Genomic DNA, 25,432 nt, shown 5'->3' with positions numbered 1-25,432 from the left:
CATAGAGCTGTGTCTCTTGAGAGTTTCTTTGATTGGTTGGATTCAATGGGAGCCTATAATCACTGAGGTTGAGACATTTGGTCTTCCTTTGAATACTATAAATAATCCAAAGCTTAAGGAAATGAAAATGTTAGAGTGAACTTATCATGTAAGACATGCTCACCAAACACCCCCACTATCTTTCCCAAGAGATCAGAGGACCCTCCCTTCATAAGTACACTGGGAAAGGTATTAGAAGGCCACCAGCATCCTTGAAAAGCAGAACGGGTGCTGTTTTCTGTAGACTGAGGATGGATGATGGTGCCACTGGTCCCAGGGACCACCTTTTGAGAAGCAACATTTGATACTAATTTATAAGAACTATCAGAACTCATTCGCTTTCACCCATCTTTATGCAAACTCTCCCACTGTTGACAACATCTAGTTGGTAGAGATATTATGATGAATCATGATAATTGGATCTGATGAGCAGAAAGTAGCAAGTAACTTAGGTGTCTTAATTAGACACATGCATTGGACTAGGGATCGGCAAACTACAGTCCAGTGGTCAAATCTGACCTGCTCCCTGTTTTGTAAAGTTTTACTGAAATACAGGCACAATATTAACTATGGTTGCTGTCTTGCTATAATGTCAGAGTTGCACAAAAGAGACCGTAAGGCACACAAAGCCTAAAATATTTACTATCTGGTTCTTTAAAGGAAAAAGTTTTCGAGAATTCTATCTTAGAGTAAAAGGTGGGAGAGTGACAGGAGCTGAGGACAGACAGGAAAGCTGATTGTTAAGCAAAAAGGGATTGATAAGCAAAAACAACTTCATCTTCCTCTTCCTCAAACTATGGGGAATTAATGAAGAATTCTTTCCAGGGGTGTGTTATTTTTAGGAAGATCATCTTTCTTTTCTTTTCTTTTCTTTTCTTTTCTTTTCTTTTCTTTTCTTTTCTTTTCTTTTTTTAAGACAGCATCTCACTCTGCCACCCAGGTTGGAGTGTGCAGAGGCACAATTGTGGCTCATTGCAGCAAATTCCTGGGCTCAAGCCATCCTACTTCAGCTTCCTGAGTAGCTGAGACTACAGAAGCGTGCCACCATACCCACCTAATTTTTAGATTTTTTTTTTTTTTTTTGTAAAGGCGAGGTCTTGCTACGTTGCCCAAAATGGTCTTGAACTCCTGGCTTCAAGCAATCCTCCCACCTCGGCCTCCCAAAGCACTAGTATTACAGGCATGAGTCACCGTGCCAAGATTCTTTTTTGTGTAATGCCTCAACTGTACAATGCCCTCACAATCAGGCATTTCTAAAGCAAAAGTAGAATTATGCCTGGTTGATTGAATAAATGAGTAAATAATAAATACATTCTAAACAGTGAGGGCAGCTTGAGGAAGCTTATGTCATACATGCTTCAGTTCCTCAGACCATATGGTCAAAAATATTTATTGAGTTCCTATGTCATATCTTGCACTAATCTAAGAACCTGGAATAAGCGTATTAATAGATAAAAGGTCCTGAATCCAGGAGAAGTTCACAGCCTAGAGAAAAAGCAGATGAATAAACATTTACACAATTATAATACTATATATTAAATGTATTAAGAATATATATCAAAATTTTAACAGTGATTGTCTCTGAGTGAGTGAGGTTATAACTAGTCCTTATTCTTTTTCATCTACTTATTTTTGATATTTGTGTAAATGTATTTATAATAGAATTTTTTATATATATAGAGAAAATTTATATAGAGAGAGCCAAGGAAAACATAACAGCACTAAGGGATTAGCAGAAATACTGCAGCCTAAGTAGGCGATGGCTTCAATTAGCATGCTGTTGTGACTTTCTCTAGCAAATGTTCCATAGCCTTGGATTGGGAAATTCAACTTTTGAAATGCCCTATAATCTAGCCCACCTCTAAATCCTTCTTTTGGACTTCAGTATAATCGAGGTTGCTAGAATGGGGCAAAGCTAGTAAGATGGACTTGCGCTTGAATCCTATGGATCTCCTTATGTGCCCCTGGATTAATTCGATTGAATCTAAAGTGATGAGCAAATGCCACTGGGGAAAGAATGAGGGGGCACGTCAATGAATAGCTACTAATAAAGTGCAGAGAGACCCAATGTAGTGGCTCACAACTGTAATCCCTACACTTTGGGAGGTGGAAGCTGGAGGATGACTTGAAGCCAGGCGTTTGAGGCTGCAGTGAGCCATGATTGGGCCACTGCCCTCCAGCCTGGGGAACAGAGCGAGATTCTGTCTGTATAAAAATTTAAAAAATAATAAATAAAAATAAAGGATCTGGGATATGTTCTCTTTAAATAAAGTATGGAGGAAAGTTGGTGGATATTTTGCCTGAGTATATGATACAGAGAAAATATCACTCCATAAAGAAACATTTAAAATAAACTGAATAGCCAGATAGTATTGTCCACTCAAGTGAGAAATTGTTATTACAAAATGCCATAGATTCAGATATTTTAGCATCCTTATCCTTTATTTTTTGATACACACACAAATAAGTCACCTTCTAAAGGGTATACAGAATGGCTCCTTATAACTTCCTATGAAGATAAAGCCATCAGTCCAGTGGAAGTATTCTAAAATTAGATGCGTCTTACAATTAATGGTGTCTGAGATTTGATGAAATATGGTGTCTCTCCCTGGGCCCAAGTGTAGACTTAGGTGGTGCAGTTGTACATCCAGTGCAGCACCAGGGATTCCAGAAAACCAGATGTAGTTTATTGAAGATGACCCCAGATAGAGAATACATTCTTATGGGATAGAAAATAACATCTCACTAATGAATTCTATATTTTGCTGTGGCAATGTACTGTTAAGTTATTTTATGTTAGACACCCCTGAGCGAATGTAAGTGAGTCGTATTCCCAGTGAGGCACCCTTTCCTCTTGGGAGTGGGGGAAGGGCACTGCAGGGGGAGATCTTTTTTCACTAACAATGGAGCTCTTGTTGGTGGCACCAAATGTTGCAGCAGTTTTAATACCTTAGTTAAAATCTGGTAGTTGTTTTTTCCTTTTAATACAAGAAGGAACTTCTGCTAGAGCTAGTGTGAGTCATACACCATAAACATTCAGTGCTCAAATCCCTGTGGGTTTTGAATGCCAAATAACACTGTATACTTACATTTTTAAAAACTGCATCGTAGAATGCTAGAAAACACATGTTAAGCTCTCTAGTATTAAGTAACGCTGTGGTATTTTTTAAAAAATATGTACCATAAAGTAAACCATTCATAAATTCCAGAGTAATGCCAGTTATGTTAAAATCTTGACTACGTCATTTAATTCTCATGCATAATCCTGTTTCATTGTTTTAACCCAATAATCAAAAAAGAAAAAAAGATTGAGGGAAAATGTATTCTAAAGTACGTCCATACACACAAATATTCACATGTATTTATATAACCACCTACTTAACAGATCTGGCCTCATTAAAAACACTGAAATTTCCAGTAAATCAAAATTGTCTCCAAAATATGTAAGGTTACATGAGACTTATGAAGATGTTAAAGTGTATTTCAAACATCCATTAATTCAGAAAAACAATAATTTTGTACCTAAATTCTCAGTTGGCATACCATAATCTCTAAAATAATAGTTTCAATTCAATTATAATTAGCAGGTTGCAGACAATTCATTCTAAATGAAAGTAACATCAACACTGGGCAAACTTGACAGTAAAAATCAGAAGAATATATTTATGGTAATTGTCTTTGGTTAATATATGCAAATTTTGAGAGAAATTATTTTCTCCCTCTTCAAGCATTAAAGCAAGAGGAGCCTTTTTAGTAGAATCCATTACAAAAAAATAAAATTCACAAAATAAAGCAAGGCCAAAGGGAGGAAGCATTTTACATACCTTACTGTTTGCAAAATCACACAACATCAGCAATAGGTTCAGTATATGTCTATATGCTTTGGGAAGCAGTTTTTGTATTGCCCAGCGCCCTGTATTGCTGTTTCCACAGAGAACACTCTAAGGGAACTTTACTGAGCTGAAATTATTGTGAAACACAAAGCTTATGTATATTCTTCATTGTTTCTGAACACCCTAAAAATGAATACTGCCAAAAATGTGCTAAGTTCTAAGCACAGATTGGAGCAAACAATCCTTAGCACGCTTCAGACTCAACTCTTAGAAAAACTCTTTGATCACACTGCCCCACTCTGGCCAAAGACAGAAAACTTGATTAGCCCTTGAAAAGAGTGTTCGTAACATCACATACGAATTCATGTAAAATGCCTTTCGTTAAAAGATAATGTTTTCCAAGAGGGCAAAGTATTCAGATATTTTATAATTTACTTTAAAATTTCAAGTAAATGTATCTTTTTCCCCTTAAATTAACAACGTACGAGGAAATGCTATTGTTAATACTATTTCCATAAAAACATCTATTACAATTCTTGCAAAAAATAACAAAGTATTACATTGATATATAATGCCATTTGCTATATACAAATGTAAATTTTAAAAGACTGAATTATTAAACTGAACTAACACGAATAGTTTATATTCATATAATATTCATATTAGTTCAGTGTTTCACATGTGAATGGGAATATAAACTATTCATATTAGTTCCAATGGAAGAATTCAGCATGTGCTGTGAATAAGAAACACAGCACCGTAATTTTTGTAATTATTTTGTTTAAGATAAAAACAGAATATGATTAAAGTTGCTGAACCTCAGTTGCCAAAACAGCCACAGTGATGTTGAAAAGCAAGTCTAAGAAATTTATAAATTCCTAGTCATAGTAACTGTTTACTCCAAAGTCATTTGTCTGGACACAGTGGTTGAAAATAGTAAAAATAGTAACAAAGTTAACATATTGACCGTTTATTGTGTCAGACACCAGTCTAAGCTCTTTACATGTAATAATTCATTCATACTCATAACAGAACTATAATTTAGGCACTGTTATTATCTCCATATCACAGATAAGTAGGGAAATAGAAAGGATTAGTAACTTGTTCAAGGTCACATGGCATAAGTAAATGGTAGTTTTGGATTCAAATCCAGGTGGTCTGACACCAGCACCATGTCTCTTTCACTATGCTATATCCAGGGGAAATAAAGAACCATTTATCTTCCTCTTCTCAATGTATCTAACTATTATACTCTGAAAGAAGTGTGATGCTTTGTCCGTACTTCGATTATTAAGATCAAATCAAAAAAGTGTATGTTAATTAGTTGGGTATCACCCTAATATAAATAATAATAAAGTTAATACAAGCAAATCTTATGGGATATATCTGTATCTTTACAGGTATATGTGTTTCTGTATGGATGCAAATGAGAGAAGTATTAGAAATTTGAGATAATTAGCAACTGTTCATTTTTTCTGAGCCATAACTATTATAAATTATGTCAACTATAATCTTCAATTTTTTTAAGAATTAAGTGCCCAATTTCTGTATTTTTAAATTACCTGAATCTCTGTCCAGAGCTTCAACCCTGGTGACAAACTCCCCGGGATTTTGGTTTTCTTTCACTGAAGCTTCATACAGGTGCTGCTTAAACACTGGAGCTTCATCATTTACATCAAGAACAGTAATTGTCAAAGTCTGGGATGAAGAAAGTGCTGGTGTGCCATCATCCAGTGCCAGAACAATCAGAATGTGCTGAGTTTTCATTTCATAATCCAAAGGACAAGTTGTAGTTAGTAAGCCTGTTTTGAAAATGGAAGAAAAGCAACATGTAATGAATATTCTTTAGAGAAGTCATGCTTACTCCACTTATATCTAACTTGTCTACCTAATAAAAAATCAGATGTCTTAACTGCTAAAATATGAACTGCATTAAACCATCTTTAAATGTATATACTATCTACAATTAAAAGCAAACATTTTTAGCCAGAAAAGTCATCTCAATTTAAATTATATCAAACAAAATAATTCAAGAATAATGTATGTTATGCAATTATCTACTGAGAGGACTACATTAAAATTATCTAGCCTACATCTACTTCCTTTTTAAAAAATAACTAGGATACTAACAATATATATCTTCGTGTCACATAATACATCATGTACAAAAGCAACCAAGTTACAAAAATGTGGGTATGGCTATATTCTTTAAGACAGTTGATTTTTTCTTAAAGAGTTATGATCTCTTAATATTTATTCTCAGTTAACTGCATTTTTTTAACAATAAAGAGCAGGCCGGGTGTAGTGGCTCAGGCTGGGTGTGGTGGCTCACACCTGTAATCCCAGCACTTTGGGAGGCCAAAGTAGGGGGATCACTTGAGGTTAGGCATTCAAGACCAGCCTGGCCTACATGGTGAAACCCCGTCTCTACTAAAAACACAAAAAGTTAGCCAGGCATGGCGATGGGCGCCTGTAATCTCAGTTTTTGGGAGGCCAAGGGAGGAGAATCAGTGGAACCCAGGAGGCGGAAGCTATAGTGAGCTGAGATCGCGCCACTGCACTCCAGCCCAGGTGGCAGAGCAAGACTCCATCTCAATTTAAAAAAAAAAAAAAAAAAAAGCAAAGATGTTATAACTCAGACAATACACTTCACAAGTAAAACATGTCTCTATCCCACTGCCACTGAAGCATGTAACCCATATAAGTCAGATGTAATAAAGACTGGCACACAGATAGTCGTTATATGATTCCAATTATCACATTTTTCTTTTAGGATTGCTGTTTGCTTCTCCCATTTTATAAGAATTTTTCATGAAATAATGAAAGAGGTTTACTGAATTCTATTTTACAAAATAATTTTTCAATAATTACTCATCACTTTATATTTCTCAGCCATAGCCACCAAAAAAAAAAAAAAAAAAAAAAAAAAAAACCTCACTGTCTTCTTGTAAGAAATATGAGCTTTGTGAGAGAAAAAAATCCCATCTCATGTGAATGCATTTGGCAATTATCCTTTTATGTCTTCGAAAAACATCTCCATTGAAACAGTCACTGCAATTACTCAAGAGATTCATGATACCTATATTACCAAAACACAAGTCTAATTTTATCCATCCTTTTTAACAATCTGAAATATACCTTCCTTAGCCATCTTGGAACACATTCCAAGTATTACTGAAACAGGTCCTTGGAGAGCCTCAGCTCTGACAGATATCAGCAGCCTGTGTCTGGACTGTTTCTCTGTCAGTTGGGCATTTAGGTGGTGTCCACGCATGCCTCAGAATGAAACCATATGTACAGGATTTAATAAATATTTTGATGAAATTTTCCAACGGAATATAGCCAGACTATAATTATGACTTCCAAATCCTCCACATTTAATTCCATTCCAAATAATGCTTTTAACTAACAGTTGGGCCAAATGGTGTATATCTGAGATTTTTTTCCAAGGTTCATGTAGAAATAACTTTATTTTTTAGTGAATAAGATGAGAGTTTATTAATTTTTCAATATCCCCTGAAAATCAGGTAGAAGGAGGTTCATTCTGAAAGTCACAAGACTGAAAATTTGTACATTTACTCTTCCATCAAACTACATAAAAAACATATAGTAGATGTTATCTAGCAACATGGTGACAGCAAGACAAGTGAAGTTGAGAGTGAGTGACATTTCTGCAGAGTACCTGACAGTGAATAAATGCTTCTTCAAAAAAAGAAATATTACAATTGATGTAAAAAGCAGGGGTCTTAATGTCCAAATGAATTCAGCCATAAAAAATATATATTATTTCCAATATTTACAAATACATATTTTTATAATCTCAAAGATAAATTTCCATACCAAAGTCTTTGAACAACGCTGTTGATTTGTCATACTGCTACCTGAGTCACTATTGGTACTATATCCTACCCTGCAAGGACTCACAAAGGGGGCAAAGAAGTTTTCTGTTGTATATTCAGCCCATAGTGTCTGTTAGCTACAGAGCATAGTTAATATTAACAAACAGGACCATTAAAGTTGGTTCGTCAAATACAAACTCTGTGTCTATTCTATATATATGTATAATGTATTTTTTTATATATATATCTCTAAGTTAAACAACAGAAGAAGTCAAAAATGTTTAAAGCATATGTTTCTTAAGAACCATCATTTTAAGAGAAGAAAATGAAAAAGGTAAATATAAGCAAGCGATGAGAGGGTTTAATTGAAAGTGGCAGAAAAAGAAATGAAAGGGATCCAAATCAGAAAGGAAGAAGTAAAATTATCCCTGTTTGTAGATTACATGATCTTATATATAGAAACCCTAAAGACTCCATCAAAAAACTGTTAGAACAAATAAATTCAGAAAAGGCAGGATACAAAAATCAACATTCAAAAATCAGTTGCATTTCTATACACCAACAACGAACTATCTGAAAAGGAAATTAGAAAAACAATTCCAGAGGGGCAGAGCAAGATGGCCGAATAGGAACAGCTCCAGTCTCCAGCTCCCAGCGCGAGCGACACAGAAGATGGGTGATTTCTGCATTTTCAACTGAAGTACCTGGTTCATCTCACTAGGGAGTGCCAGACAATTGGTGCTGGTCAGCTGCTGCAGCCTGACCAGCGAGAGCTGAAGCAGGGTGAGGCATCCCCTCACCTGGGAAGTGCAAGGGGGAAGAGAATCCCTTTTCCTAGCCAGGGGAACTGAGACACACAACACCTAGAAAATCGGGTAACTCCCACCCCAATACTGCGTTTTACCAAGAGTCTTAGCAAAGGGTACACCAGGAGATTATATACCACACCTGGCTGGGAGGGTCCCACGCCCCTGTAGCCTCCCTCATTGCTAGCACAGCAGTCTGCAATCTAACTGTAAGGTAGCAGCCGAGGCTGGGGGAGGGGCGCCCGCCCTTGCTGAGGCTTAAGTAGGTAAACAAAGTCACTAGGAAGCTGGAACTGGGTGGAGCCCACAGCAGCTCAAGGAGGCCTGCCTGTCTCTGTAGACTACACCTCTGGGGACAGGGCACAGCTAAACAAAAACAAAAACAAAAACAAAACAGCAGAAACCTCTGCAGATGCAAACGACCCTGTCTGACAGCTTTGAAGAGCACAGTGGATCTCCCAACACAGAGGTTGAGATCTGAGAACGGACAGACTGCCTGCTCAAGTGGGTCCCTGACCCCTGAGTAGCCTAACTGGGAGACATCCCCCACTAGGGGCAGACCGACACCCCACACCTCACACGGTGGGGTACACCCCTGACACGAAGCTTCCAAAGCAAGAATCAGACAGGTACACTTGCTGTTCAGCAATATTCTATCTTCTGCAGCCTCTGCTGCTGATACCCAGGCAAACAGGGTCTGGAGTGGACCTCAAGCAATCTCCAACAGACCTACAGCTGAGGGTCCTGACTGTTAGAAGGAAAACTAACAAACAGGAAGGACACCCGCACCAAAACCCCATCAGTACATCACCATCATCAAAGACCAGAGGCAGATAAAACCACAAAGATGGGGAAAAGCGGGGCAGAAAAGCTGGAAATTCAAAAAATAAGAGTGCATCTCCCCCGGCAAAGGAGCGCAGCTCATCGCCAGCAACGGATCAAAGCTGGATGGAGAATGACTTTGACGAGTTGGGAGAAGAAGGCTTCAGTCCATCAAACTTCTCAGAGCTAAAGGAGGAATTACGTACCCACTGCAAAGAAACTAAAAATCTTGAAAAAAGAATGGAAGAATGGATAACTAGAATAATCAATGCAGAGAAGGCCATAAACGAACTGACAGAGATAAAAATCATGACATAAGAAATACGTGACAAATGCACAAGCTTCAGTAACTGATTTGATGAACCCGAAGAAAGAGTACCAGAGATTGAAGATCAAATGAATGAAATGAAGCGAGAAGAGAAGTGTAAAGAAAAAAGAGAAAAAAGAAATGAACAAAGCCTTCAAGAAGCATGGGATTATGTGAAAAGACCAAATCTACGTCTGATTGGGGTGCCTGAAAGTGAGGGGGAAAATGGAACCAAGTTGGAAAACACTCTGCAGGATATCATCCAGGAGAACTTCCCCAACCTAGAAAGGCAGGCCGACATTCAAATTCAGGAAATACAGAGAATGCCACAAAGATACTCCTCGAGAAGAGCAACTTCAAGACACATAATTGTCAGATTCACAAAAGTTGAAATGAAGGAAAAACTGTTAAGGGCAGCCAGAGAGAAAGGTCGGGTTACCCACAAAGGGAAGCCCATCAGACTAACAGCAGATCTCTCGGCAGAAACTCTACAAGCCAGAAGAGAGTGGGGGCCAATATTCAACATTCTTAAAGAAAAGAATTTTAAACCCAGAATTTCATATCCAGCCAAACTAAGTTTCATAAGTGAAGGAGAAATAAAATCCTTTACAGACAAGCAAATGCTTAGAGATTTTGTCCCCACCAGGCCTGCCTTACAAGAGATCCTGAAGGAAGCACTAAACATGGAAAGGAACAACCGGTACCAGCCACTGCAAAAACATGCCAAAATGTAAAGACCATTGATGTTAGGAAGAAACTGCATCACTAACGAGCAAAATAACCAGTTAATATCATAATGACAGGATCAAGTTCACACATAACAATATTAACCTTAAATGTAAATGGACTAAATGGTCCAATTAAAAGACCCAGACTGGCAAAGTGGATAAAGAGTCAAGACCCATCAGTTTGCTGTATTCAGGAGACCCATCTCACATGCAGAGACACACATAGGCTCAAAATAAAGGGATAGAGGAAGCTCTACCGAGCAAATGGAGAACAAAAAAAAGCAGTGGTTGCAATCCTAGTCTCTGATAAAACAGACTTTAAACCATCAAAGATCAAAAGAGACAAAGAAGGCCATTACATAATGGTAAAGGGATCAATTCAACAGGAAGAGCTAACTATCCTAAATATACATGCACCCAATACAGGAGCACCCAGATTCATAAAGCAAGTCCTTAGAGACTTACAAAGAGACTTAGACTCCCACACAATAAATGGGAGACTTCAACACCCCACTGTCAACATTAGACAGATCAACGAGACACAAAGTTAACAAGGATATCCAGGAATTGAACTCATCTCTGCACCAAGTGGACCTAATAGACATCTACAGAACTCCCCACCCCAAATCAACAGAATATACATTCTTCTCAGCACCACATCACACTTATTCCAAAATTGACCACATAATTGGAAGTAAAGCACTGTACAAGTACAGAAATGTACAAGAACAGAATTACAAGAACAGAAATTATAACAAATGTACAAGAACAGAAATTATAACAAACTGTCTCTCAGACCACAGTGTAATCAAACTAGAACTCAGGACTAAAAAACTCAATCAAAACTGCTCAACTGCATAGAAACAAGACAACCTGCTCTGAATGACTACTGTAGATTTACACATAACAGAGAAATGAAGGCAGAAATAAAGGTGTTCTTTGAAACCAAGAGAACAATGATACAACATACAAGTCTCACTGGGACACATTTAAAAGCAGTGTGGGGAAATTTATAGCACTAAATACCCGCCAAGAGAAAACTATAGGAAGATCTAAAAATTGATACTCTAACATGTAATTAAAGAACTAGAAGCAAAAGGCAAACACATTCAAAAGCTAGCAGAGACAAGAAATAACTAAGATAAAAGAGCAGAATTTGGGATATAGAGACACAAAAACCCTCAAAAATCAAAAGAATCAGGGTTTGGTTTTTGAGAAAAGATCAACACAAAATTGACAGCTAAGCAGGACTAATAAAGAAGAAAAGAGACAGAATCAAATAGATGCAATAAAAATGATAAAGGGATATCACCTGGAAACCCACAGAAATACAAACTACCATCAGAGAATACTATAAACACCTCTCTTAAAGAATAAACTAGAAACAGAAAGAAATGGATAATTTCCTGGACACTTACACTCTCAAGACTAAACCAGGAAGAAGCTGAATCCCTATGAATAGACCAATAGCGGAGGCTCTGAAATTGAGGCAATAATTAATAGTCACCAACTAAAAAGTCCAGGACCAGATGGATTCACAGCTATGAATTCTACAAGAGGTACAAGGAGGAGCTGGTGCCATTCCTTCTGAAACTATTCCAATCAATAAGCGAGAATCCTCCCCACTCATTTTATGAGGTATCATCCACGATACCAAAGCCTGGCAGAGACAGCAAAAAGAAATTTTAGACCAATATCCCTGATGAACATTGATGCAAAATCCTCAATAAAATACTGGCAAATGGGATCCAGCAGCATCAAAAGCTTATCACCATGATCAAGTGGACTTTCATCCCTGGGATAAAGGCTGATTCAACATGCAAATCAATAAATGTAATCAGCATATAAACAGAACTAAGAACAAAAACCATAGTTATCTCAATAGATGCAGAAAAGGAGCCTTTGACAAATTCAACATGCTTCATGCTAAAATATAATAAATTAAATTGATGGAGCGTGTCTCAAAATAATAAGAGCTATTTATGACAAACTGTGTATCATACAGAATGGGCAAAACTGGAAGCATTCCTTTGATAACTGGCACAAGACAAGGATGCCTCTCTCACCACTCCTATTCAACATAGTGTTGGAAGTTCATTCAGGGCAATCAGGCAAGAGAAAAGAAATAAAGGGTATTCAGTTAGGAAAAGAAAGAATAATACTACACATCTGCAGCCATCTGATCTTTGATAAACCTGAGAAAACAAAGAAATGGAAGGATTCCCTATTTAATAAACAGTGCTGGGATAATTGGCTAGCCATAAGTAGAAGAAAGCTGAAACTGGATCCTTTCCTTACTCCTTTACGAAAATTAATTCAAGATGGATTAGAGACTTAAATGTTAGACCTAATACCATACAAAACCACAGAAGAAAACCTAGGCCAACACCATTCAGGACATAGGCATGGGCAAAAGGACTTCCGCCTCTAAAACACCAAAGCAATGGCAACAAAAGCCAAAATTGACAAATGGGATCTGAGTGTTCAACTAAAGAGCTTCTGCACAGCAAAGAAACTACCATCAGAGTGAACAGGCAACCTACAGAATGGGAGAGAAAAATTTTTACAATCTACTCATCTGACAAAGGGCTAATATCCAGAACTGCAAATAACTCAAACAAATTTACAGAAAACAAACAATCCCATCAAAAGTGGGCAAAGGATAGCAAAGACAGACATTTTCTCAAAGAACACATGCATACAGCCAACAGACACATGAAAAAATACTCATCATCACTGACAGAGAGAAATGCAAATCAAAACCACAATGAGATACCATCTCACAATTAGAATGGCAATCATTAAAAGCGTCAGGAAACAACAGGTGCTGGAGAGGATGTGGAGAAATAAGACACTTTTACACTGTTGGTGGGATTATAAACTAGTTCCTTATGGAAACAGTCTGTGATTCCTCAAGGATCTAGAACTAGAAGTGCCATATGACCAACCATCCATTATTGGTATATACCCAAGTTATAAATCATGCTGCTATAAAGAACACATGCTGCATTATGTTTATTCTTGGCTTTTATTCTAATAATAGCAAAGACTTGGAATCAATCCAAATGTCCATCAGTGACAGACTGGATTGAAAGTAATGCTTTACTATACACCATGGAATACTATGCACCATAAAAAGGGTAAAGAGTTTGTGTCGCTTTGTAGGGACATGGATGCGGCCTGGAAGCCATCATTTCTCAACAAACTATCGCAAGAACAGAAAACTGAAACACCGCGTGACACCATACTTAGGTGGGAACTGAACAATGAATCACCTGGACTCCAGGAAGGAATATCACACACCAGGGCCTATCACGGAGTGGGGCGGGAGAGTGCATTAGGAGTTTTCACCTGATGTGACAGGTTGATGGGTGCTGACAGTTGATAGATTACCTTTCTTATAACAGTATACATAAGTAACAAACCTGCATTATGCACGTATGCCTAGAACTTAAAAGAGTATAATAGCCAAATTTTTTCAAAAGAAGAAAAAAAAGAAAAACAATTCCATTGACAATAGCACAAAAACGAGTAAAATAAAACACTCAGGGATAAAGCTAACTAAGGAGGTGAATATCTTGTATATTGAAAACCACAAAACAATGATGAAAGAAATTAAAGAAGATACAAATGGAAAGACATGTATGTTCATGGAGTGAAAAGTCTAATATTATTAAAATGTTCATACTACCCAAACTGATCTACAGATTCAATGCAATCTCTACCAAAATCTCAGTGGCATTTGTTGCAGAAATAGAAAAAAATAATATGACAATTCAAATGGAATCTCAAAGAATCCCAAATAGTCAAAATAACCTTGAGGAAGAACAAAGCTGAAGGTATCACACTTCCTGGCTTTGATATATTACAAAGCTGCCATAATCAAAACAGTATGGTATTGGCATAGGACAAACATTTAGGCCAATGGAACAGTGTAGAGAGCCCAGAAATAAATCCACCTGTAAGTAGTCAATTGATCTTGAACAAAGTTTCCAATAATATACATTAGAAAAAGGCTAATCTCTTCAACAAATGGTGTGGGGAAACTGGATATCCACATGCAAAAGAATGAAGTTGTATCTTTATTTTACACCATAAAAAAATACAAAATAAAATGGATTAAAGACTTCAGTGTAATACCTGAAACTATAAAGGTCCTAGAAGGAAACACAGAGGGGAAAGTTTTGTGACTTGAGTGTTGGCAATTATTTCACAGGCAGACAACAAAAACACAGACTACAAATCAAAAATAAACAAGGGGGACTACATACAATTAAGAAGCTTCTGCACAGCAAAGAAAAAGGCAACCTACAGAATGGAAGAAAGTATTTGTAAACCAACTATCTGATGAGGGGTTAATATCCAGAATATATATTTAAAAACTCCTACAACTAAACATAAAAAAACCAAATAAACTAATTTTAAAATGAACAAATGACTTGAATAGAAACATCTCCAAAAAAGACATACAACAGCTAATAGGTATATGAAAAAATGCTCAATGTCACGAATTATTTGAGAAATGCAAGTCAAAACCACAATGAGATATCACTCATACCTGTTAGGATAGCTATCATTGAAAAAAAAAAAAGACAACAAGTATTGGAGAGGGAGTAGAGAACTTGGAACCGTTGTACGCTGTTGGTGAGAATTCAAAATGTTACAGCCACTATGGAAAATAGCATGGATGTTCCTCCAAAAATAAAAATAGTACTACCATATGGCCCAGCAACTCCACTTTTGGATATTTATACAAAAGAATTGAAATCAGGATCTTGAAGAGAGAGTAGCACGCCCATGTTTACTGCAGCACCATCCACAATAGCTAAGATGTGGAAACAACCTAAAAATGTTAATCGGAAGATGAATGGATAAAGAAAATGTGGTATGTGCATACAATTGAAGACAATTCAGCCTTAAAAAAGACATTCTGCAAGACGTGACAGTATGGATAAATCTTGAGGACATTCTGCTAGGTAAAATAAGCTGGTCACAAAAAGACAAAACTCCATTATTAAATTTACATGAAGTATCTAAAATAGTCTAATTTATGGAATCAAAGAGTGCTGGTTGTCAGAGGTTGGATGGAAGGGAAAATGGGAGATACTAAAGTTTCAGTTAAGCAAGGTGAATAATCTCTAGATATACGCTGTGCAACATTCAACCCATAGTCAACAACAATGTATTGTACACTTAAAACTTTGTCAGGAGGGTGGGTCTCATGTTTTCTTACCACAATAAAATAAAATATTTTTAAAAGTGACATACAGGCACTGTACCTGATGACTCATCTAGCATAAACGCCATATTTTCATTTCCTGAGAGGATGCTGTATGTTACTTTTCCATTCCTTCCTTCATCTGGATCGTGAGCAATTATATGGTGCACCAAGGAGCCCACTGTGACATCCTCTTTGACATGGGCAATGGGGAAAGACATAAAAGTGGGGTTGTGGTCATTTACATCCAAAATCACTATTTGTGCTGTCAGTGATCTCAGACGCCGGTCTGTCACATTCACAGCCTGATCAGACGCTGTTACTGTCAGGATGACAGTTGGAATGCTCTCTCTGTCAAGAGGGGACACAGTGACTAGTGTGCCAAATGAGGGGTGGATAAGAAATGGATTCATGCCAGGGTTGTGGGATTCAATGTAGTATTGTATTCTACTGTTCAAAAAACTGCCATCACCATCTTTGGCATTGAAGACATACACCAGGGTTCCTATGGGAACATTCTCCTCTATGCTGATCACAATGAACTCATCCTGGAAAGATGGGGAATGGTCATTCTGATCTTCCACATCAATACTAAGGAAGACTGTGCTACTCAGGGCAAGATTTTTGCTATGGTCTGTAGTAATTACTCTGAAAAGATAATGAGATGTCGTCTCATAATCAAGTTCCTTAGAAAGAAACAAGTCTCCGGTTGAGCTGTCTATTTCAAAGTGTCCATTCTTATCATCTGCAACAATACTAAAATGTAACTTTCCATTATAATGTTGTTGAAGGTGATCAGGTGACTTTATCAAGCTCATTATTTTTGCAGGCTTCAAATTTTCTGGTATAACTAAATGTCTAATATTCTGAGACATGATTGCTCTCCCTTTGGATAGCGGGATCACCTGAAATACGAATAAAAGAGATATTAATTTGGGGTATTTTTAAAACAGTTTGGTCAACACATGTAATAATATTATTTTGAAAGCAGTTTCCTTCCATGTATGTGATCATATGTTAATGAGTGAGAAAAATGTCGGTTTTATATTATGTAATTCCAGTATGTCTCAGAAGATTAAAAACTGCTAATATTTAGGAGATAAGAGCTACAGAATTTTCTATTTCCCAGTTTGCTGTATTGTGTGAAATGACAGTTTGGTAAAGCCATGCTATAGTTAAGCTGAACTGTAGCCTTGTGGATTCTTCAATGGGAATGCAGGATAGCTAGTTCTCTAAATTATTTTAAATACTACAGATCAATCTAGCCATAATGACAACATCTGTGTACCTTTAAGTATCATATGTCTTTGTTTGTCTAAAACAAGAAACTGGAGGTACGACCATGTATATTTTTCTCTTAACTCACATAGCCTTAAGCAGTAAAGAATATAATTTGGAAACAGAGTTCTTGTGGATATATATCCTTGGTTATTGTATATACCTGTATTAATATTTCTGATTATCACATGCATGCCCAAAGAAACTAACTATATGCACAGTCATCTTCTTTTTGAGTGGTTGGTGTAATTTTTTTCCTATTATGGAGACTTCCCACAACTTGTTTGCCCATTGTGATTCAAGTAAAGCCTTAAAATATGAATCTGAAGTTACTTTTCCAAATTTAAAAAAATTACACAAAACTATGTAATTTATTATATGGCCATTTGTTTATATACAAGTTTCTCCTGCAAATTTACCAAGTCCTTGATATTAGGAATAAGTACAAGAAAAGATACCTTTTGTCCATTATAAACAAAGCAACATAAATGCCAAGTGATGATTATCTTGTCAAGAACTGTACAAAGCTAAGTTGCAAAATAATTTGGGTCTAAATCATTTCTCTAGTGATAGCAAAAAGCTAAGAATGCTATGTGCAATGCCATCTTAAAACAGTATTCATGTCACATACATATATATTCACATACATACATATTACATGTATCTTCACTCTATAAACTTGTAATAAAAGTCAAATGAAATATGTAGATGTCCCTCCATATTTTATGGTGACGACATTACCTGAATATTAAGAACTGCCTGTCCTTGAAGAGGAGGCACTCCCTGGTCAGTGGCAATGACAGTCATTCTGTAAGAAGGTCTATAATCATATGAAAGTACTGTGGTTGTTCTTATTTCACCACTGTTGGCATCAATCTTAAAGTGCTCAGAACTATCTTCTATACACACATAAGAAAATTAAGAAATGAATGTTAATTGACAATGCAGAAAACAGAGAATCAATTAATCCAATATATTGATCATTTGAAAGATTTATTTGCTTTAAATTCTATGAGAGTATGAACACAAAAATGACACTAAAAATAGACAAAAAAACATCAGTTTTTAAAAAGTTTTATTATGGAAAATGTCAAGCATATAAAAAAGTGAATAAAATGGTATAATAAACTTTCATGAGTCCATCACCTAGCTTCAACAATGATCAACTCATGGCCAATCTTATTTCATATACTCCCCATGTATTTACTTCTCTTCTCCCATTTTTTTGAAGTAAGTTCCAGAAATCATATTATTTCTTCTGTATATATTTCAAAATGCATCTCTAAAAAATAAGAAATACTTTTAACACAATCACAGTACCATATTATACCTTAAAAATTAATAATGATTCACTAACATCACCAAATATCTGGTAAGTTTTCAAATTTTCAATCATCCCATAAATACTCCTTATTTTTCTTATTTGTTTACATTAAAATCAAAATAAAGTCCATATATTGCATATTTCTTTAATCTATGGATTCCTGCCACCCATCTCTTTATCTGTTCTTGTAATTCATTTGTTGAATAAACTGGACCTTGTATCCTGACATTCTCCATGATCTAGATTTGCTGTTGCATCTCCAACATGTAGCATAATATATTCCTCTATTCTCTGTGTTTTCCTTAAATTGGGAGGTAGATCTAGGGAACTGACAAGATTCAGGTCAGGTTTGACTATTTTTTTTTTTCTTTGCAAGACTACTTCACAAATAGTGTTTTTCCCTTCAGAGGCATAGGTCTAGCTGCCTTAAAAATAAATAAATAAAAATAAAAACAAAACAACGATGAGGTCTCTCTCTGTCACCCAGGCTAGAGCACAATTGTGCCATGATAGCTCACTGCAGCCTGGAGTTCATGGTTGCAAGTGATCCTCACATCTTGGCCTCCCAAACAGCTGGGACTATGGGCATGGGCCAAAAGCTCGTTGTTTTTGATGTTGGCCCCCAACTGATGCACAGCCTAGATCCATTAATTATTCTTTAAGTATTGTGAAGTATAATACAAGTTGACATCCCAAATCCAAAAATATGAGATCCAAAATATTCCAAAATTCAAAACTTTTTGAATACTGACGTAATGCTCACTACAAGTGGAAAGCTCTACACCTGATTCATCAGATGAGTTGCAGTCAAAACACAGTCAAAACTTTGTTTCATGCACAGTTATAAAAAGTGTTGAATGAAATTACCTTCAGGCTATGCATATAGATGTCTGTAAAAAATGAATTTCACGTTTAGACTTGGGTCTCATCCCCAAGATATCTCATTATATATATGCAAATATTCCAATAAAAAAAAACCACCAAAAAAAAATCCAAAACCTGAAACACTTCTGGTCCCAAGCATTTTAGACAAAGGATACTCAATACATACTGCATTCTGCTTTATCATCCCTTTTTCATATACTAGCTGGAATATTTCAATAAATAGAAACTTTCAGAGAAAGAGTTCATTATAAGAAACACAGGATAAATGCTTGATAACTTAAATTTTATTTAACAGTTTTTGAAATACTGAGTTGGCTCACTAACATCCACCAATGTTCCAATTATGATAAGTAACATTTTGTCTTGCTTTTGTTTTGGAAATCATTAAGCATAATTTAAACATATTAGTGGTGTTTCAATATATTGCCATTATTATCCTTATTGATGCTCATATTGTCCCGTCGCTGAACATTGGGATCTGCTTAAAGTTGGTTCCTGGATCTCTTTCCATGATCCTAACAGTGTTTAGTAGCCTCCTTGTAACTGGTATGACAAAATGGTGCAGACTCATCTTGTAGATTTCCTGACTGTGACCTGACATCACCATTTATCCAAGGACTCCTGGTTCCTTTTGGTGGAAAATGGTTTTGGGAGAACATATTTGGGACATTAGGGGTGGGGTGCTCATTGTTTCTGGGTTTGTCATCATTTCTAGGCCTTTTCAGTGGACAGAGAATACACAGGCACACATCTACACATTCATATTGATGCTTATAATTCAAATTGGTATCACAGGGTTTTGAGTTAAATAACAGATTTAAAATCTGAATATTTCAAACCTCAGAAAAATCCTGATTAGAAGCTCCCCTCCATTCTTTAGTTCAACAGTTGCTGATTCATTACTATGGACCAAATACTTTACCAGTTATTAGGGATATAAGAGCAAATAAAAAAGAAGCCCTGTCTTCAAGAAACTCATAGCATGCGAGCAGGCAATTATGTAACATTTATTAGTTGTGATTTCTATGCTTTAACCCATTGATTTTATTCTCATAGAAATACTATAGAATGCATTCATGAATATGATACATACCTTTATTCCCTTTATACCAATTTTCATCTCATTATTTTACCATATATTTTGTAGTCACTTCTATTTTACTATCAGATAAAAAATAAAGATAGGAATAATGTAATGTATATCTTCATATTTTTGTATCGATGTGCCTCAAGTATCATTTTCGAAGCTAATTTTTTTAAAAAAATATTTTGAACATTCACAAATACATGAACATCAAAGTATCACTTCTTAGATTAATTTTCAATATTTCTTCAAATTTTTCCAAGAAATGGAAAAGGAGTGGATCTGTATACAGCTCCAAATCTCATTCCCCTCCTCTTTAGAAAGTCACTTTTATAACTAAAGTTGAGGTTTATCTTTCCAGTCCATACATCCATAAATAACATATACCATGGCTTTGCTTGCTTTTAAATACTGGTATTATAGCAGGATTATAGCCGTGTGTGTATCTTCCCTCTTCACCAACATTGCCTTTCACAGGCACACTATGTTGTCTTCTCCACCCCAAAATAAAACAGGAAAAAAAGATATAAAGATCTTATTGACCTAACTGACCTCATAGCCAGAGGAAGATTGTTGAATGCATGACTGCAAAGCCAGTTTTTCTTCCTCACAAGGACCAGATTAAAATAAGCTAAGACAATAAAAAGAGAAATTTCAGAAGTAACAAAAGGGAAGACAAAAAAAGAGGGGGAGAATGGGGGAGAGTCTCTGGAGGGGACAGCAGGAACACAGAGGAAAGGGCTGTCTCCAAATGTGGATCTGCTGCAGGCTCACTACGTCTGTATAATCCACCATTCAAGTGTCCTGAAAACTTGGGAAGACATTTATAGCTAAATAAATGTGGATGGTTTATATGGGCATAGAAACACGAGAGAAGAATTTGGCTGCCTGACCACGGAAGTATTGAGAAGAACTGCATATGTAAATTTACCAATGAAAGGCAATGCCACGAACTCAAAGCTGCTGTTTGCGTCAAATTCTTTTTATCTTCTGTAAAATTTTTGCCTTCCTTGCTTAACTTTGGATTTAATATTTATCCACACTGCCATGTATGAAACTCTACTGTATTCATTTTCATTGCTGTAGAGTATTCTGTGAATATACCATATTATGCAAACAACTGAAAAAATGCTTCAATGAATATCCTGTTACAATCTCACTCTGCACATATAAAGTTCCTCTAGAGTAACAGAACTAGAACTGCAAGGGTATAGCATAAGCACATCTCCAATCTTATCAGATATTGCTTCATTGCTCTTCAAAGCCATCATATCAAGGAGTCTGGGCATGCTTTAAAAATCTTTTTAATTATTCAGGCTTCTTTTCTTTGAGTTGTCTGTTAATATTCTTTGTCCAGTTTTATTATTTATTTGTCTTTTTCTTACTGGTTTGCAGGAGCTCTTAATAAATTCTGAATACTAATTTTGTATTGGTTACTGGGCTGTAATTATCTTTTCCCAATTTGTGACTTGACTAATCAAATTGTAAACAATGGCATATTTTGTAGTGTTTTCAATTTTCATGTAGTTTTCTGTATCTACTTCTTTGTGAACTTTTGCTTTTCTTCTTATTTAAACCATCTTCTTTATTCCCAATGCCATATGTATAAACACTCTCATATTTTCTTTTGTAAGAGTTAAAGATTTCTACATTTAATAAGACTCATCTTTGATATGCTGAGAGTAGATATATTTTTCCCTGTAGGTGACCAGGCACATCAGCGTCACATATTGGTAGTCCATCTTTTCCCCATTTATTTTCTACCCCCTCATATGTCAAGTTTCCATATGTGTAAAGTGTCACCCCTACTCTTTTCAACTGGTCTATTTATTAATGAGTGAATCAATACAATAGTGTCTTAATTATGAAATTTTATAAATTAAGACTGGGTAGGGCCAGCTTCCCACTTGTTCTTTGGACATTGTCTTAGTTATTCCTTGTCTTTTGCTCTTCCACATGACTTTTAGAGTCAGCTTGTCAAATTCTATCAAAGCCTCATTGAAATTTTGATTGAAATCATACTGAATTAATAATTATATTCTTGTTAAGAATTGTCATCTTTAGGATATTGAGTCTTCCCAAGCAAGAACATGATACAGCTTTTCATTTCATTCTTTTATGTCCTTCATTAATATTTTTTACTTTTCTGTATGAAAGTTTTGTACAAGTTATACTGGAATTTTTTCTACGCCCCTAATAAAGAGAGATCCTATTTGTATTGTTTTGAAGTTTGTATAGTTTGAGAGGCCTTCCTTAAGAAAAATAAATTTTCCACTTTCCCCTCTTCCTGGGGAGGCTATGCAAGTAAAACACCCTAAAACTAAGCTTCATTAGCTTCACAGTAGATATGCCCCTACACCCTTTCATTTTCTTTGTAAATTCACCATAGTGAATGAGATCTTTGGAAACTCCTAAGTTTTAAAAATACCAGTGAGTTTCACATGTTGACATTGTTCCCAGAAAATTGGCTATTTTATTAATTCCAAAGGGTTGCCAATAGCATCTCTTGGGTTTTCAATGAAGACAATCAAATTATCTGTGGGTAAGGACAATGTTGTCTCTTCTTTCCTATGTCCTATGTTTGTATCAAACATGACAAAGCACTAAATGTCTTTTAAAGTGCTATAAAACACAATGCCAACTAAAGTAAATAACTTGAAAAGATCTGAGGCCTGCACATTCCAACAGAAAACATAATAGTAAGCCCACTTCAATAAAATTTCCCCCCCCCACACACATATATGTATACACGTGACATTTTCTAGGCATGATTTACTCCGACCTTACAAGTATTTAGTCTTCATAAAGATTCATGGATGCTTGGAACTCTTAATCATACTTAATACCAATTCTTATCCCCTAACACTTTCCTATCAACAAAAGTAAATTTGTACTTCACATTATTGCAAATTATTCACTAAAGATGAATGGTTTCTATTAGGAATGTAAAAAGCTACTCTGATTTTTTATTAAACTTATAAATTATTTTTCAAAAACTGAAAGTAGCTCTTGACAATAGCAAATGTATTTTGTTTGTAACTTGGTGTGTTTTCAAAATTAACTACAGCATTCTAAGTAATCAAAATAGAACCTGTTTTCCCAGAAAGGGATAGTTGATAAATGAAAGCAGAAATCCTAAAAGTTCTTAATCCTGTATGAACAGTAATTTTTACCTGAAGATACTGAGTATATAACTTCTGCATTATTTCCTTCATCAGGATCCTTTGCAAACACAGTTGTGACCAACATTTTTACTGGTTGACCTTCCAGAACCTGCCATTAAAACAAACAGCTTACAAATGAGTTAACAAAAGTTTAAAAAGAAATATCAGTGGACCTTTAAATGAATGAATACATTATACATTTTAACATTTTAAACTATCTTAAATCCACATATAATTCAAATGTATACCATGTAAAAATTATATGGGTATAAGTCCATGAAAAGAATCCTCCTTACAAATTAAATCTTTTATTCAATTATAATGAATTATCTGAGGCATCTGAACTAATTCTGACCAAAAGAAAAAGAAATTGGACTTACTAAACAATCTTAGATTTTTGGTGTATTTTAAGATTTCTAGCATATTCTCATTCATCATCTCTTAGGACATTTTTTGAAAGGTAGTTGCTACGGCTTAAAATATGCTTAAAATAAGTATGAACCTTTAATTCAGAAAACAAAACTCATACAGGACATATCAGTTATCAGGAGCTGTCCTGGAATATTGAAATGTGCATGTGAAGTTCAACTACATGTTTAGAGTCCAACTGCCCAGTTAAGCCACAGGACATTTTAATAATATGATTATAAAGCGTAATGATAATACAATAATATTTTGCTTTGTTAGAATTTTTCTTTAAAGCTGAACTCAGAAGATCGGTTTAAAGTTGTGAGTTCCTCAATACTTTCATTGAGTTGTTCAATATGTATATTTGAGCACAATTTGAATGTCTAATTCAATTGTTCTAGAACAGTAGCTTCTAAACTTTTCATTATTATAACCCATCTACTAAAAAAATTATTAGTAGGTCCAAACATATTTATTAATTATGTGAATGAACTGAGATTCTAATTTATTATGTATATTATAAAACATACAAAAAGACAGAAATGAAAAAGATGAGATAATATAAATATAATTGCAAGTTTGTGCATGTGATCAAAAGGATCATCTTTTACTATCTCTGGATGTCCACCTACCCACTTTGGAGCTACACGTTGTTCCCCTACCCTTAAGTAACTATCTTAGAGACATGTATCAATTGCCCTTAAGAAGCTCTGCACAAAGAGATGCATGCAAACTACTGGAAAAACAAGCCACATCTGAGCATTATCCTGAAGCACCATTCAGTTTGTATACAAAGGGCTGAACTACACTTATTAATAGAAAGCAACTAGAGGTACAATGCCAAAGAACACATAGATTCATTTACCTTCTTAAAAGTTTTTTTTTTTTTTTTTTTAATGTGCACAATATCTAGGTCTTCTAGAAAAAAGTACGCTCTGCCACACCAAGACTGATGTGATACATTCACATGTTTTACCACAAGATGGTGCTCAAAACAAATGACTTAAGATATTACAACTTCATCGCAAGGTTACTTCACAAACCTTCACGTGTAACTCCTTTCCAGGCAGACACTGGGGGAAGAAGGGCCTGTTATCATTGATGTCAGTAACTGAGACGTAAACCGCCATGGTGGCATTTCGTGGTGGGGAGCCGCGGTCTGTCACTAGCACAGTCATCTGATGGTGCCCCCGGTGCTCACGATCCAGTGCCACCCAATTGATCAACTCTCCTGCGGGGCACAGAGCAGAACAAGACACAGGCACTGTGTACCAGGCACACCGCGGCCAGAACAATTTCCAGAAGGAAAACCAAACACAAAGCTTTGAGCGAACACGCGACTTCTAAGACCATCTACATAGTAGTTTGGCTCTATGGTACTGTTGAAAAAATTTTCTCAAGTTGCTCCTGAAAATGTCACTTTATATTTGTTATGCTTTGTATTTCAAATTATCATCTATCAATCATTTGAACTAATAAAAAACGAATTCATAAAAACGATAAAACTCTGTGGGAACTTAGTAATGATTGAGAAGATTTAAAACTGCTGCTTATCCCTCCTTATGCTGCTATAGAGGATGATGGAAAGCACGTTAGCTCTGATGCAAGTTCTGGATTTGGGCCCCAGTTTCCCCACCTCAGACATGGAATGGCCCCTCCGAGCCTGTGACTACTGTCAGGAAGAAATGTAATCACAC

The 25,432-nt window shown here is 35.9% G+C and overlaps 1 protein-coding gene across 4 annotated transcripts in view; it reads right to left on the bottom strand.

The window, feature by feature from the left end:
* Window positions 1–25,432, bottom strand: part of DCHS2 (dachsous cadherin-related 2) — a 265,813-nt gene that overhangs the window by 78,602 nt on the left and 161,779 nt on the right. For all 4 annotated transcript variants that reach the window (XR_002522266.2, XM_009207736.4, XM_021938883.2 and 1 more), the window contains exons 6-10: window positions 24,779–24,966; window positions 23,337–23,436; window positions 17,612–17,769; window positions 15,654–16,497; window positions 5,435–5,674 (exon numbers count right to left, since the gene is read on the bottom strand). Coding sequence is in view for 3 of the 4 variants with exons in the window: in XM_009207736.4 (XP_009206000.3) it covers window positions 5,435–5,674; window positions 15,654–16,497; window positions 17,612–17,769; window positions 23,337–23,436; window positions 24,779–24,966 (1,530 nt within the window). In the remaining variant the exon portion in view is untranslated. The remainder of the gene's footprint in view (window positions 1–5,434; window positions 5,675–15,653; window positions 16,498–17,611; window positions 17,770–23,336; window positions 23,437–24,778; window positions 24,967–25,432) is intronic.

The sequence above is a fragment of the Papio anubis genome, chromosome 3, assembly GCF_008728515.1.
Source record: "Papio anubis isolate 15944 chromosome 3, Panubis1.0, whole genome shotgun sequence".
NCBI classification, from domain to species: domain Eukaryota; kingdom Metazoa; phylum Chordata; class Mammalia; order Primates; family Cercopithecidae; genus Papio; species Papio anubis.
Note: the sequence above shows the minus strand (reverse complement) of the source record. Positions and strands in the feature narration are given on the sequence as shown.